The 13,281-nt window shown below is 43.2% G+C and overlaps 2 protein-coding genes across 7 annotated transcripts in view; one reads left to right on the top strand and one right to left on the bottom strand.

The window, feature by feature from the left end:
* The window catches only part of SLC25A21 (solute carrier family 25 member 21), a 256,563-nt gene extending 247,846 nt beyond the window's left edge, over positions 1-8,717 (bottom strand). For both annotated transcript variants that reach the window (XM_030485273.1, XM_030485274.1), the window contains exon 1: positions 7,116-8,717. In XM_030485273.1, coding sequence (XP_030341133.1) covers positions 7,116-7,182 — 67 coding nt within the window. In that variant the 5' untranslated portion in view covers positions 7,183-8,717. The remainder of the gene's footprint in view (positions 1-7,115) is intronic.
* The window catches only part of MIPOL1 (mirror-image polydactyly 1), a 197,177-nt gene continuing 190,195 nt past the window's right edge, over positions 6,300-13,281 (top strand). For 2 of the 5 annotated variants that reach the window (XM_030485272.1, XM_030485265.1), the window contains exon 1: positions 8,809-8,877. The gene's annotated coding sequence lies outside the window, so the exon portion shown is untranslated. Of the gene's footprint in view, positions 7,141-8,808; positions 8,878-11,463; positions 11,580-13,281 lie in introns of those variants that run through there. The other 3 variants (XM_030485267.1, XM_030485270.1, XM_030485266.1) reach the window with 2 other exon arrangements.

The raw sequence follows: 13,281 nt of genomic DNA, 5'->3' as shown, positions 1-13,281 counted from the left end.
TGGCTGATTCAAGGAAAGCCAAATCTAGTGTCATTGGTTTTGCAGTACACATACGAAATCAGAATTTATTGACCATTATTTGTTTTTCATCTAAGATTTGCTTTCACATATTATCATCAAAAATTATATACGTCAGTCTCACCTGCAACAGCTTCAACATACTTATCAATTCATCCTCCACCCATAGGAAACACCACATTTAGAATCTTGTTGTAGTACTACACTGCCATCTTGTGGGTAGTAGAGAAAACAAGGATAAGTAATTTTATTACTCCTTAGTTTCTGAGGTTTGGGGTTGGTTGTTTTGTTAATTTTTATTTTACTTGGGGGCTTTTATGTTTGGTTTTTGCGGAGGTTTTTTGCCTTTTTTTTTTTTTTTTGAGGAGAAGTTGTTTTTCTGGTTTTTTTTGGTTTTGTTTTTTCTTTTTTTTTTGGCTTTGTTTTTTGGTTGGGTTTTGGGTTTGGTTTTTTTTTTTTTTATATACATAAAAATCTTAAGGATAAGTCTTTTATTGCACACCCACGGAATATTCTGTGCATAAGAATTTTTGTCTCCATTGGCTAACATGCCAGACTAAATAAAGCTCAGCCAACTACTTGCTTTCCCCAGTGTTTCTCTTGGAACAAAGACAGAATGGAACTGATGAGTTTGCTGCAAGATGCTCAAACCAACGGTGAGCATCAGAGCAAGACACCACCACAGGCAGTTTGCTATGAGCAATTTCTGAGTCCACAGACCAAAAAATTCTTCATTCTAAGGTCCCAGTTTCTACAGAAATTACTAAGCATAAAACAGGTGTCACGACATGTTATGAAAAGCCTTGGTTTGTTAGTTTCTGTCAGTATTACATAAACATGTAAGAATTACTTTGTATCTTAACCCCCACATAAAAGCTACTACACTTAAAAAAAAAACATAGCTTGAAACACATTTAAGAGTTCCAAATGGGTGTTCATACCTTGTTAGCATGCTGCAACGACCTGATCCAGTTCACCCTAAACACTACATACAGAGGTTTTCAATTGTTTCATTTAAACTAAAACTTCATTGCAAGGATATCGTTTCTTCAAATTCCTGAACTGTCTGAAAATTTAGAGGAATTTTGCCAGCTGCCAGCTTTGCATATTCTTCACAATGTATGAAATCCTGCAAGGATTTTGCTAAAATTAAACAAGTTTTTCTGAGGCAACCTCACACTCCTTTTATTTAGGGAAGACATATAAGAAGCAAACAGTCCAATTTGTCTTTCAGATTCAGGGGTGAATTTTTACCATTATCAGCTGGTAGAAAAGGCGAGGCTCAGAGGCTGAAAATTGTTATTTACAGAATTCAAGTTTGAGATGCTGTAGTAGGTGGGGAGATACTCTTAATTTCCACTGAGGAATGTTCACAAGGTAACTACAACTGGTTAATTACATGGCATTCTGCATACCCTCAGCTAGCTGCTCGCTGCACTGGTCTGTAGCATGGAGATACCTTCTCATGGTATGAAAAATATCATTTTAGCTGGTTTTTAAGTGCCCAGGAGACTAAAGTCAGCAATTTGACCATACTGACCTCAAACTAGCATCAGTTTCTGTGAGCTCCCTGGTGACTGTTCCTTATCACAGTAACCCACTGAAGTTGAACTGTCCCAAATACTGTATTCCCTCTCTGAACTGTATAACAATGAAAGTAATAGTGGTTGCAAAGACCTTGAAAAAGTATTTCGCATTTTCTTTTTGGCATGTTTCATAAAACACACCATAGCAGGGATGGCTGGCTGAGCAAAGACACATTCAAATCTTTCCAAGTCTTAACTTCCTGACAGTTCCTATGTCTCCCGATTCCTGGGAACACACTTGAGAAGGTTCAGTATATCCAATGTCTCAGCTTATACACAATCTGCTTTTGGTCTTCTCTGGTCTCTTCGGTCTCTCACATAATGTTCTCCTGACCACACTGCCAACCAAGCAACTCCCCTCCAAAGCTCTCAGTACACCACCAGGTAGCATACTATCAATTTCTCAGCCTAGCAGAGAAAATTGGCTTCACTGGTATGAACAAGTACAAACCCTTGGAGTACTTGAACTTGTAGGATGTTTCCTTGGAACAAATACTATTTGACTGTTTCTCACCCTTCACTTTTTAATCTAAATAGTTTTTGTTGACATCCAAAATGCCAAATACAGGCAGTGAAAGACAGTGAGCACATACTGTCATCTTAGGTAATATTTCAGCCTTAAGAGACTTCAGAAAGAGGAAAGTTTAAACACTTTAAAATATTATGGTTTCAAGTCAAGATAGTTATAATGTTTAGCTGACTATTTAGCTAGCTGAAGTTACCTCTGAGCAGTAAGTGATTAATTTAGTAACATGTGAATGCCAATTGCATGGCTTAAAAAGCAAAAAAAAAAGCACTTAACATAGGACACTCACCCTAACTTAAATTTCCAGAAAAATGTCAGCAAAATAATCAAACCAAATTAGCTGAACACCTGGAGAAGGGAGAATTAAACAATTTTCCTGCCATTTAAAGTGCTTCCTCTATATGTATCACACTCCTCCCATTCATAGGGACCAAATAACCTAGTGTTTCACAGAGTATGCTGGCTACCATACATAGTAATGATGTTTGTCTGCCTAATGCCTCCAGTGATAGCAAGACCAAACACTGTTTTTAATACTGTATTTGCATCTGACAGCCTTACTCTATTGGCTTACCTGCTTATAGATCTGGTTTAAAAGAGTTGCTGCTATTCAGGATAATCAACTTTGCCTACTCCCAAATTAAAACACCTTTTCAAAAGAAAAGGTTAAAAGGAGCTTAAGATAATTAAACTCTCAAATCCTATTAGATTTCAATGCAGCTGGAAACCTAACTCTAAAAAAAAAAAAAAACCAAAACAAAAAAACCACACACACACAAAACCACTCAAACAAACAAAAACAAACAAACAAAAAAAAAAAACCCCACCAAAAAACCAAAAAACCAACCAAACAAAAAAAAAAAAAAAAAAAAACAAAACCAAAAAATTGAAGCCAAGAGGTCCAGAAAGCAGGGAGAAACCCTGCTTTTTCACGAAAATATGAAGAAAAAGAGGAAAAAGGCCAGCTCTGATTATCTTAATTTTTTTTAAAGCTCTTCTTATTCTATCTCTCCCATATAAGAGAAAGCCAATAGACCATGTTCATGTATTAAGTGGAATTAAAGAAAAGAAACACTTAATTACAGCAGAAAAGTACTTAAAAGATCAGTTCAGTATCACAGGTTTGAAAAACATGTCATCTACATATGTAAATAAACTCTTCAAAATTTTAACTTCAAAATTAAAAACGTTTATATATTTTCATATGTACAGAAGAAAAAGGTAATCATACAAACTAAATAGAAATGAAATCATGTTACCTGTGATTTTAGCTAATTGTCTCCATCTGCAGTCTTTGTTTCATACTTATTAATAAACAAGAACACACTTATACCAAGCAGCAGGACTCTAAAAGTTTTGAGGTAGCTAGATTCAGCTACTTCACTCAGGCAAGGGTCATCTGTGCAATTGTTTTGATTACATTTGCACTTCATCATTCAAACTGACTCAAGACTCTTGAGGTCATCTTATAAGGATGTCTTGGCAAATCAACCTGGGTATCACACAACCTACTTTGCAATATTCAATTCCTCTCCATGAGGACAGAAATGTCCATTGACTTTGTATGCAACAATTTCTGCCTTTTCCACACAGGCAGACAAACCAAGGATTTTTCAAATCCTTGTGAATTAGAGAAACAATTCTTCCGTAACTTGAACCTTGCATCGACTGGACTTCTCAAATACCCTTTTAAAGAATTGCTGTAACTCTAAGGAAATAAGTTAGAGATTCTCGAGTTGTTCTTCTCGCAGTGATTCTTAGTTTAGAGTTTATTTTCTGTTTACTTTTTCCTATAAATTCCACACATGCCTTGGTTTACTAATTAACCACTAGAGAAAAGGGGTATGCCTGCAATTCACTGTACTAGAAGGGATGAAACTTATTAACGAAGCGTCCCAATTACATTTCAAAGTCTCGTTCTTCAGTATTGTCGTGCACCCAGGCAAGCAAACAAAACCAAGTATTTTCAATCATGCTATTAACCTCAATTCAGGAATCTGAAAAATGGGAGCAAACTGAATGCCAGCAGAAAGAACATAAGCCAAGACCAAGTAAGACTTTGATGAGATTTAAGATTGAGTACATGCTCAGGAAGTAGAGCTTTCAATATGAAGTCAAATTATGAGCCATGTGGAAGCAGATGGACCCCTTGCCACAGACATGAAGTATGCACAAGGTCCTGTCATGCTTGAGATTTACCATTCAATTACAGTAGAGAGCCATTCAAGTTCATCTTTCCCTTAGAAATGGTATGTTTAAATCTTTTCCTTTACAACACTGAATAGTTTCATTTCCCTTTCCTTCAGCATGCCAGTATCTTCCATTTTATGAGTCCTGTAGACTAGAGGTCATGCTTGATTTCTTTTTTTCCCCTTCCCGTGTCTTTATTAAGTCCATGAACAAGCCCTGTCATCTTCCATAAAGCTTAAAAAAATCCCTTTCTTCCTGTTCTGACAGCTCTGGCTTATCTCTAATCATTTTCCACTTGACCTAGCAGAATTACTTCTTATCAGATCCTTTTGCATCAGACATGCAGATGCTAAATAATCTCTGATTTTAGCTTCTTACAAACACCTTCATACATTCCTTGTGCTTAATGTATGAGTTAAGATGATCAGAACTTCTTAAAAATCTAAACATGTTTTCACCACAATGTTTTTTTTTTTTTTTTTTTTTTCTTTCTAAATACTAGGCTGTGGTACAGGCAGCAAAGCCACTCAAGGACATTTGGGACATTCACATGAAGCCAGTAAATATAACAAAGTGCCTGTAAAAGTCCTATGTCCTTCTGCAGAGGCAGCCAAAAGCAATACAGGTTGTCTAAAGTGATACTGGGAAACTAAGGTCTGGCAATCAAATCCCACACTAGGATGAAACACAACACTCAAGTACACTCTCAACAACTCATGCCTCCATCTTTTCCTTCCTGCTTCCACCTTTTTCATGTTGGATTCACACTTGCCTGAGAAATTTAACCTTTAGACTATAGACTCAAAGCTACAGATTTCCTCTTCTATCTTCTCAACAAATCACCAAGAAAACCACTGAGTTTTAAGCATCTGCCAAGCAAGTTTTCAAGTTTGTGCCATTTCCCTCTAATCCCACTTTAAGTCATACATTCACCAACCCATCTAGTACAGTGTTAGTGTTGTTTAGACCTAGAGAACGGTCCTTACTGGTTTATTTCAAAACCAGTAAGTAGGAATTTCTGTACAGATTTAAGGTTGGTTATTGATGGAGCTAAGGAACCTGTCCAAGACGAAACTAAGCAAAAGGATGGAAGCATCTTCTAACAGTATGCCTCTGCACTAGATTCAACAGGCCTCCTATATTATACCTTGAAAAAGTGCTAGGTGCAGATCAGTTGTCTCCTTAAACTGAGAATTCTTTCACCTTCTCATCTATGCCTACCAGATCAGCAAATAGTTTTCATGCTGTCTTTTCCCTACACCACCAAACACACTTTTCCCAATTGTAGCCCTTCTGTAAAACTTTGCCCTTTATCTAAAGGACAGTTTTCTTTCTAGTGCGTTACCCAAACTGTCAGTCCTTCTAGGAACAAAGAAAGCATGTAAAGAAAACAGTCTACTGCCAGAGAATGGAAAGATACTAGGTTAGATCAATCTGAATCACTAACGCACAGGCCCACTGCTATGGGCAGATAAATATGTCATCTTGCAAACATCGGGTAGCAAAACAACTCAGTATCCCTTCATGCATAAAAGGCCTTCAGCAGGCTAGTACAGATTAAACCCACCCTTTCTCTCCTAAGGGAAGAAGGGGGTGGTACCAAGCAGAATCTAAAAAACCTTTAGAATTTCCACAGCTGCAGGAGCTAAACATAGTCATACAATACGGTGGAAGGGGCAGGACAGCACATCTCTGCTTCTGCTGTGAAATCTCTCTGTGTCAAAGCAGAATGCTGAAAACAAAGGACATGAAGAGCCATGAGCACGAAAAAGAAGTGCTCAAATGTGTGTTGGTGGCAGGAATGCATAAAAGTGGAATAAGGAGCAGCAGAGGAATTAGAGGGAACAGAACAGCAGCTCACATGTAGCATCACGGCGATGCAAGACTCACCCACATGAGAATTTTGCTTGCGCACACTACACTGAAGCATTACATAAGACACAGCAACGTTACTGTGCAGCTTTCCTCTCATTTGGACCCCAAAAGAGACAATAAAGAACACTTAAGAACACATTGCATAGTTTACATGTTCACAGGCTTTACATATATACACCGGAAGAGCAGGATATTTTGTAAATATTGCCTGCACTACAAGCTGACTTAAATGTTTCAGATAGAGGGAACAAACAAGGAATTAACTAGTGATACTTTAATTGCTAAACAGATGCATACCGTTTTGGCACTTATAGTTCGAAGTACAAATAACGTGATGAATCAGTAACCTCGACATTCCTAAAAGCTTAAAAACACAGAAACGGATTTCCACTGTAGCCGTGCATAGGTTCCTCCACAAGGCAGCGACGGGGAGCGCACAGGGGACGCGTCCGAGACGGGAAAGGCGCCAGCGAGGGCTGCGGCAGCTCCAAGACCGCCCCGAGCAAGGAAACTGGCACCCACCGGATGGGACACCACTGGCTGTTACCGTTGGAAGGAGCCCGCCTGCTCCCCTTATCATCCGATAGGCTGTACGCTGTGTCTAACGGAGATACACCACAGACCCTGGAAGGGTCCCCTCACCTCTGCGGGACGCCGAGCCCCGTAACAGCAGCTACTGCCGCGGCCCAGCCGCGTCGCGCCCGCCCCCGGGACCCCCGGGCCACATCAGGGGTCCGCCCGCCCGCGCCGCTCGGCGGGGGAGGAGCTGCCACTGAACCAGGCTACTCCCCGCCGCCGCTCCTGCGGCTGAGGAGAGCACGGCGGGGCGGGCGGCGGCGGGGCCGCCTTCACCTCAGCTTGGCGGAGCGCCGGCGGGGGACGGGCAGACCTTCCCCGCCCAGGAGGAACGGGCCACTTACCCGCCGAGCCTCCGGCGACGACTTGGTGAGAGGCTTCCTGCAGAAAGTTCCCAGGTTTCCGAGCCATCCCCGTCCGTTCGTTCGTTCGTTCGCTCGCTCGCTCCTGCAGCAGCGAGAGGCAACCGGCGCCTGGAGAGCGGCTGCCGAGCTGGGACCGACTCTGTGCTGGGCGGGTGGGAGAAAAGCCAGCGAGGGGAGGCGGGAGCCGCGGTTATCTGCGGGGGAAGGGGAGGCTGCGGCAACGCCGGGCGGGGCGGGGGCGCGCGGGCTGGGCCCCCACGTGCGGTCGCGCAGCGGCCTTTACCCGCCGGCGGGCAGAGGGCGGCATCGGGCAGGGCCCGGGCTCGCAGCTGCTGGCGATGCTGACGGAGATAGGGCTCTGGGATCGCTTCCAGCCGGGAGACCGGCAGCCTGCTTCTCTCGGGTAGAGCTGGGGTGGGGGGCAGGCTCGGGCGGCCTGTCGATGAGCTGATGGAGTAAGGCCTGTCACCTCCTCAGGTTTGTGCCGTGTACTCTCTTTGGGGCTGGTGCCATAGAGCACACACTCGCAGTCATGTTCCCCACCACTGCCGGGACCCAGCTAACACCCGGAGCTCCCCTGGCGCTCCACTTCTAGAAAGGGTCGGTGGTACCATTTGCCTCATCGGCTTTCTGTTCTTTTAAAACCTTTAGACTTTGGTTCCAACTCTTTGGTGTTCAAAGGACACAGGTATTTTGTCCGTTGGAGAGTGGCTGTCGCATGTTACGCAGATCTGTTGGCTCATCTTAGTAAACGAAACAGTGCCAGGGAATTGGCTTGAGTGGTGGCACACAGTCAGTGCCATTGCTGACAGTCTCCAGCAATGGCCACACCATGCTTTCACACAAGGTGCCAGGCTATAACATTGGGGACAGCATGGGCACATCCCCAGAGGCAGCACCATTGGAGGGGAAGACAGTTCAGCTGTATGGATGCAGAAAACACAAGGACATTTATTGTCAGAGCCAGAGAATGGGCACAGATCCTTTCTGTTTACTAGTACAGACAGTCCTTTTGACTTAGAGCCAGATTCAAAATGGCACTCAGGTTAATACACTACAGCTTAAGCACTTACTGAATACCTAAATGCTTATATGGATTTGGAACCTGCAAAAGTTGGAAACAGATACAGTATTGTATGTGGTCTTTTATTTTCCCTGCTGTATCACTTACCTTCTACTAGTCAAACCCTTGGGTTTGCTGTAAAGACTTTTTCCTTGTCTCCACTTCTTCCCTTGCCCCTAAGTTTGAATAGCACTGTGGTTTCTTGTACTCTTCTCTGATTGCTCCTTTTGCATGTAGCCCACAGCCTGAAAAGTATGCTGACTTTTCTTACCTCAAGGGAAGTCTTGTCCACTCTGAGCTCAACTTTTGCTTCTTTTCTAGCAATCAGGGGTACATACAAGCTCAATTACATTGGTTTGGAGGAGAAAACAAAGCTACGGGTGATCTCAAGGGCACGTTTATTAGAGTTAAGAAGATGGATTTAAGGAAATGCCTCTTGAATAAGGTGCTACACTGTTTGTTTAACCAGTCACATGGATAATTTGGGATTAATTTTTTTTTTCTTTCTTGCCAATAGCCCTACAGTGTTAACACAGACAAGGATATTAATTTTGAATCAGAAATCCTTCACGTTATCTTCAAAGCAATTCTGAATTCTGTGTGTGATCTTGAGCATCTTGAAATAGAATTAGGGAGCTAGATTTACTGGTGCCTCTTCAAATGAGCAGGAAAAGAAAGGTAGTTTTTACATCCTTATTTTTAAACTTCTTTCCCCTGAAAGAAGAGACAGACTGTTGTTGCCTTACAAGGACATCAGTTTATGCTAAATACAAAGCATAAATAATTTGTAACTAGGTGCATTTATGTACCCTGCAGCACAGCTACCAAAGGCAAATGTTGGTACCTAGTTCTTCCTCTATTCCTTAAGAAGCATATTGTTAGATTTTCATATGTCTGAACATTACATTTATGCTCTGTTTTCCATGTCTGAGGTAGGTATTTAACTGCAGTCTGCTGTCTGTATAAATTTTAGTTTAGTAATATAGATGTTAATTTAAAACCTTTGTGGTAGTGACTTTAAGATAAAATCTTAGGCACAGTGAATCCTAGGCACACCAGAGGCATTGTGCTAAAATCGGGATTTCAGGAGTCTGTGTCCAGGAATATATGTAGCATAGCACAGTCGAAGAGAATATGTGCTGGTTTTCCTTGACCTCCAGTCATGAAAAGGTACCTTTAAAGTACAAGAGAAACGTGCATTTGTTATAATAATACCACATTTTCCTCAAGGAAAGAGTTGAGGAAGAAGTCCACTGGGAAGAAAGGCACATTTTTGCTATAAAAGTGAAAACAGACATGCCTAAAGTTGGTAGGAAAAAAGTAGCGTTCCAGCATTCTGGTGGATGGAATTTGCGTAATCAAAGAGATTAATTAGTAAATGAGAAAATATATTTAAATAAAAGGGGAAATATTTTAGATTGGGATTAAAATGCCATTATTTATTTAATGGAGGCAGAAAGGAGTGCAGTCAGAGACAATTTGTTTGATAGTATTGTGAAAGAGAGAGTTCTCAGATCACAGCTCCCTGGATTGGATGTATGGAAATACAAAGATTACTGTTTGACTGAAGGAAAGAATCTGGAAATAAATTAAGCAAAATCGTGAAAACCTATCAGAAATAAGAAGATTCGACTCATTTAGCTGTCCTCCTTATTCACTAGGAAATAACTTTTTTTTCTACCAGCAAAATCCCAATGCTTTTCACATGAGGAACATTTTGAGCAGGAAAGATCCTTCAACAGCCTACAAGTGGGGTTTGTGCACAAGGTTCTGAAACTGCAGTGTTTTCATCCCCCTCACAGGCTTGTCTGGGAATCATTTCTCAAACCTTTCTAAAACATCTTTTCCTGTTTTGAGAACAGATTGCAGGCACCGTAGTATTTGGAAGCCAAAACTTTGTAAAAGTAGCTTTGGGAAAGTGTTTTCATGAAGTTGTAATACTGTTCTGATATGTTGGTTTGCAGAGTGTCTGCAAGTATTTTGTGACAAAATTGTTGCTAACTGAATAGAGGTTCCAAGCTTGAAAGGAAATGTACTCTTAAGTAACTTAGAACAAAGATTAGAGAAAAACAGCTTTATTTCTGCTTCAGCAGAAATGTATGAGAACATAGGAAATATAGAGAGAAGTGTTAATAAAGTGTTACGAGACCAAGACCCTAATTGCAAAAAGGTGTAACATTCAGTTATGTAATTTGCATGCATCAGCAAATAAACAGTAACTTGAATTCTTTGATCTGTGCAAGAGCAGAGTGGGGATTCCTGTGGGAGTACAGAGTAACTCCCTTAAATTAATAAATTTTAAGTGTGCTGACCTTTAAGTAATTAAAATCTCAACTTCAGTGTTTCATTAACATTTGCCTTAGTTCCCCTGGTTTGGCTGTTTTAGACTGCTGCTCAATAAATATAGCAGGATCATCAAGTCTCCAGTGTTCTGTATCATCAAAAAGCAGATGCTGAAACATCACTACTTTTTTGTTCCAGAGATGTAGGTCTTTCCATGCATGTGGTGTTGAGGTGTGCTTGCTGCAGTAGTTCAACAGTAAAGAGAATTTGGAATTGATCAGAGGGTGCAGAAACTGGTTGGTCAGATTTATTTCCTGCAGGTGTCACTGCAACAAAATGGAAGTTTACCTAAAAAAAAAAAAAAAGTTCAGAGCACATAGAATTTACATAGAGTTGTGTTTACACAATATCAGAACACCTGCTCCTTAAAAAAATAAACTCTGCTATTGTTAGGAGACTATTAAGTTTGTCTCACAGTATTGAAACCCCGAATCTATTCACATCAACACAAGTAATTCTCCTGCTGGAAGTCTCTCTTTCTATGTGGCCTACTTCCCTTATCCTCTGTCTGCTCACGCGCGAAGGGCACCCTTCCCGGTGTGCAGGTTTCCTAAAGCACTTCTAGGCTTAATCCCATTTCCATATGGCCTCTTCCCAAACCAGTACATGTGCGCCACGACATACGCCTCCTTAACCGCCCTGGCAGGATTCGTGTCTCCTTTTGAGATTACCGTATCCCCTCATGCGGAATGCCGTTCCGTGCCAGGCTGGGCAGCGCGCCAGTGCTAACCCCCGGAAAGGAAACAACTTCTCCCCCCTGCGGGGGAAACGCGGCCGCACACCAGCCCCAAGCTGCCGCATTCCCCGTTCCCCAGTGCCGCTCCCTCCCACCGCGGTTGGCCTCTCGCCGCCGCTCCCGCCCGCCGGGCGGCACCACCCCCCGCGCCACGCACACGGGCCGCCCCGCCCCAGATCGGCGCTGCGCGCTCCCGCGTCTCCTCGCGCCCTGGCCGAAGGGTCCGCCTGCTTTCGGGCTTTGTTGTGGAAGCGGCGGCGCGGGGCCGCCCGCACGCCGGCAGTGGGGGAGGAGCGCGCAGGTAACGGGGTGGCGGGGCCCTTCCCGCTGCGGCTGCGGCTGCCCTGCGGCGCTCGAGTTCGAACTTGCCCCGTCCCTTGCGGTGCGGCTTGGCGGCGGCGCTCACAGGGACCGCTGTGCCCTCACGGCCTCCCTGCGGGCAAGCGGCCCTGCCCAGTCTTCTTCGCCTCCTGGGCCGGGCCGCCGCTGGGCCGTGGCTCCACTTAAGGTCTGCCTGGGCCGTCGCGGCCCGTTGGCTGCGTTACCGCTACAACCCTGTGCACTGCGGCCGCCGGCCAACCCCGGCTCTGGAGCGGGAGAGGCGGGGAAGCTTGTTTTCCGTGCGGGGATGCGCGATTTGGAGTTCCAGGGTCTGTCAGATCAGTGGGGGGGGGGGGGGGGAGTTAGGGGCGGACCGGCTGCCGCTTCCCGAAAGCGGGGGCAGCGCTGGGAAAGTGGCCTGGAGAACCTGAGATGAAACCTGGCCTGAACAAACTCAGGAGGTGAGTGCTGGGTTTTTAGTGTCAGGTGAGAACAAGCTCTGGAGGGTACTCGGCATAGTAGTAATATGCATAAAGAAAAAAGAAAAAAAAACCGTGCAAAAAACTTGACAAAATAAAGTTTGCAGTCTGTGCTTTTTTTAGACATTTATGCTTTTTGAAAAAGCTCCTTAGGAAGTCCCAATGAGTTGTGTACATCAGTTCCGAGTATTATTTCCATATTAGTCTGCTTACTTAATGGTGTTGTGAAGGTCTGTTTTAATTTAGGAAAAAAGGCTATGGCTTCTCCGTGTGAGCAGTTTGGAGGGAAAACATTCAGTATGTATATCCCAAGGCCTGTTTTATCTAAGACAGCAGTCTTCCAATGTTTGCCTGTGGAACAGCTACAACTGCGTCTACTAGGCACAACTTCAGGGGCATGAGGTGGTTGGAGCTGGGAGTTGTAGGAGTTTGTTCACCCTGAGTTTGGGAATTCAGAGCGCCCTGCAGCAGTATAGTGTCATCTTTAATATTTCAGTGAATTGTAACTACTTTTAGAAGAGTCTCAAATTGCAGTGCTTTAATCATGGGAGAAAAATCAGTTAACCACAGCAATGTGCTTCTGGCTCAGCAGATCTCAAGAGCTGCAGATTCTGGGGGTTGTGGGACTTGTGGGTCCTAGAGAAATGCAGCGATGTGCTCACCTTTTCTTGCGACTGTCCTTGAGCACCTGTTCTTGGCCATTTTTGCTCTGGGAATATACAACTTTGGTTCAACATGAAACCAACTGTTTGGGTTATTTACTTATTTAAGTATGTGATGGCACTAACTTAAATATCTTGTGGGATTAACAAGAGTTAAAACTAAATCATAACAGTTAAAGTAAACATGCTGTGTTATATGGTAGTTCTGTTTTTGTTTTATTTTGTTTGTAAGCAGGCAAACTAGTTGTTCATGACAAGGTCCTTCAACTGTATGAGATGTGTGAAACTGAAGTGTCTACAGTAGTGAGGTACCATCAGCATGATGGCTACCAGCTCCTCTGCCCATCATCGATTCAAGGATCAGCACTGATTTCAGGATCTTGAAAGCTATGAGCTTGTCTTGCCCCTCCATCTAAGAAGTTACTGCAGTTCTGGTTGCAGTAAGGAAGGTGAACAGAGGGACTGGGAGGTAAAATTATGTACAGGATTTGAGAAAGTAGGGACAGCCGCTGCTGCAAGTGTTGAGGAAGGAGGTGGAGTT

This window comes from Strigops habroptila, chromosome 4 (genome assembly GCF_004027225.2).
Source record: "Strigops habroptila isolate Jane chromosome 4, bStrHab1.2.pri, whole genome shotgun sequence".
NCBI classification, from domain to species: Eukaryota; Metazoa; Chordata; class Aves; order Psittaciformes; family Psittacidae; genus Strigops; species Strigops habroptila.
Note: the sequence above shows the minus strand (reverse complement) of the source record. Positions and strands in the feature narration are given on the sequence as shown.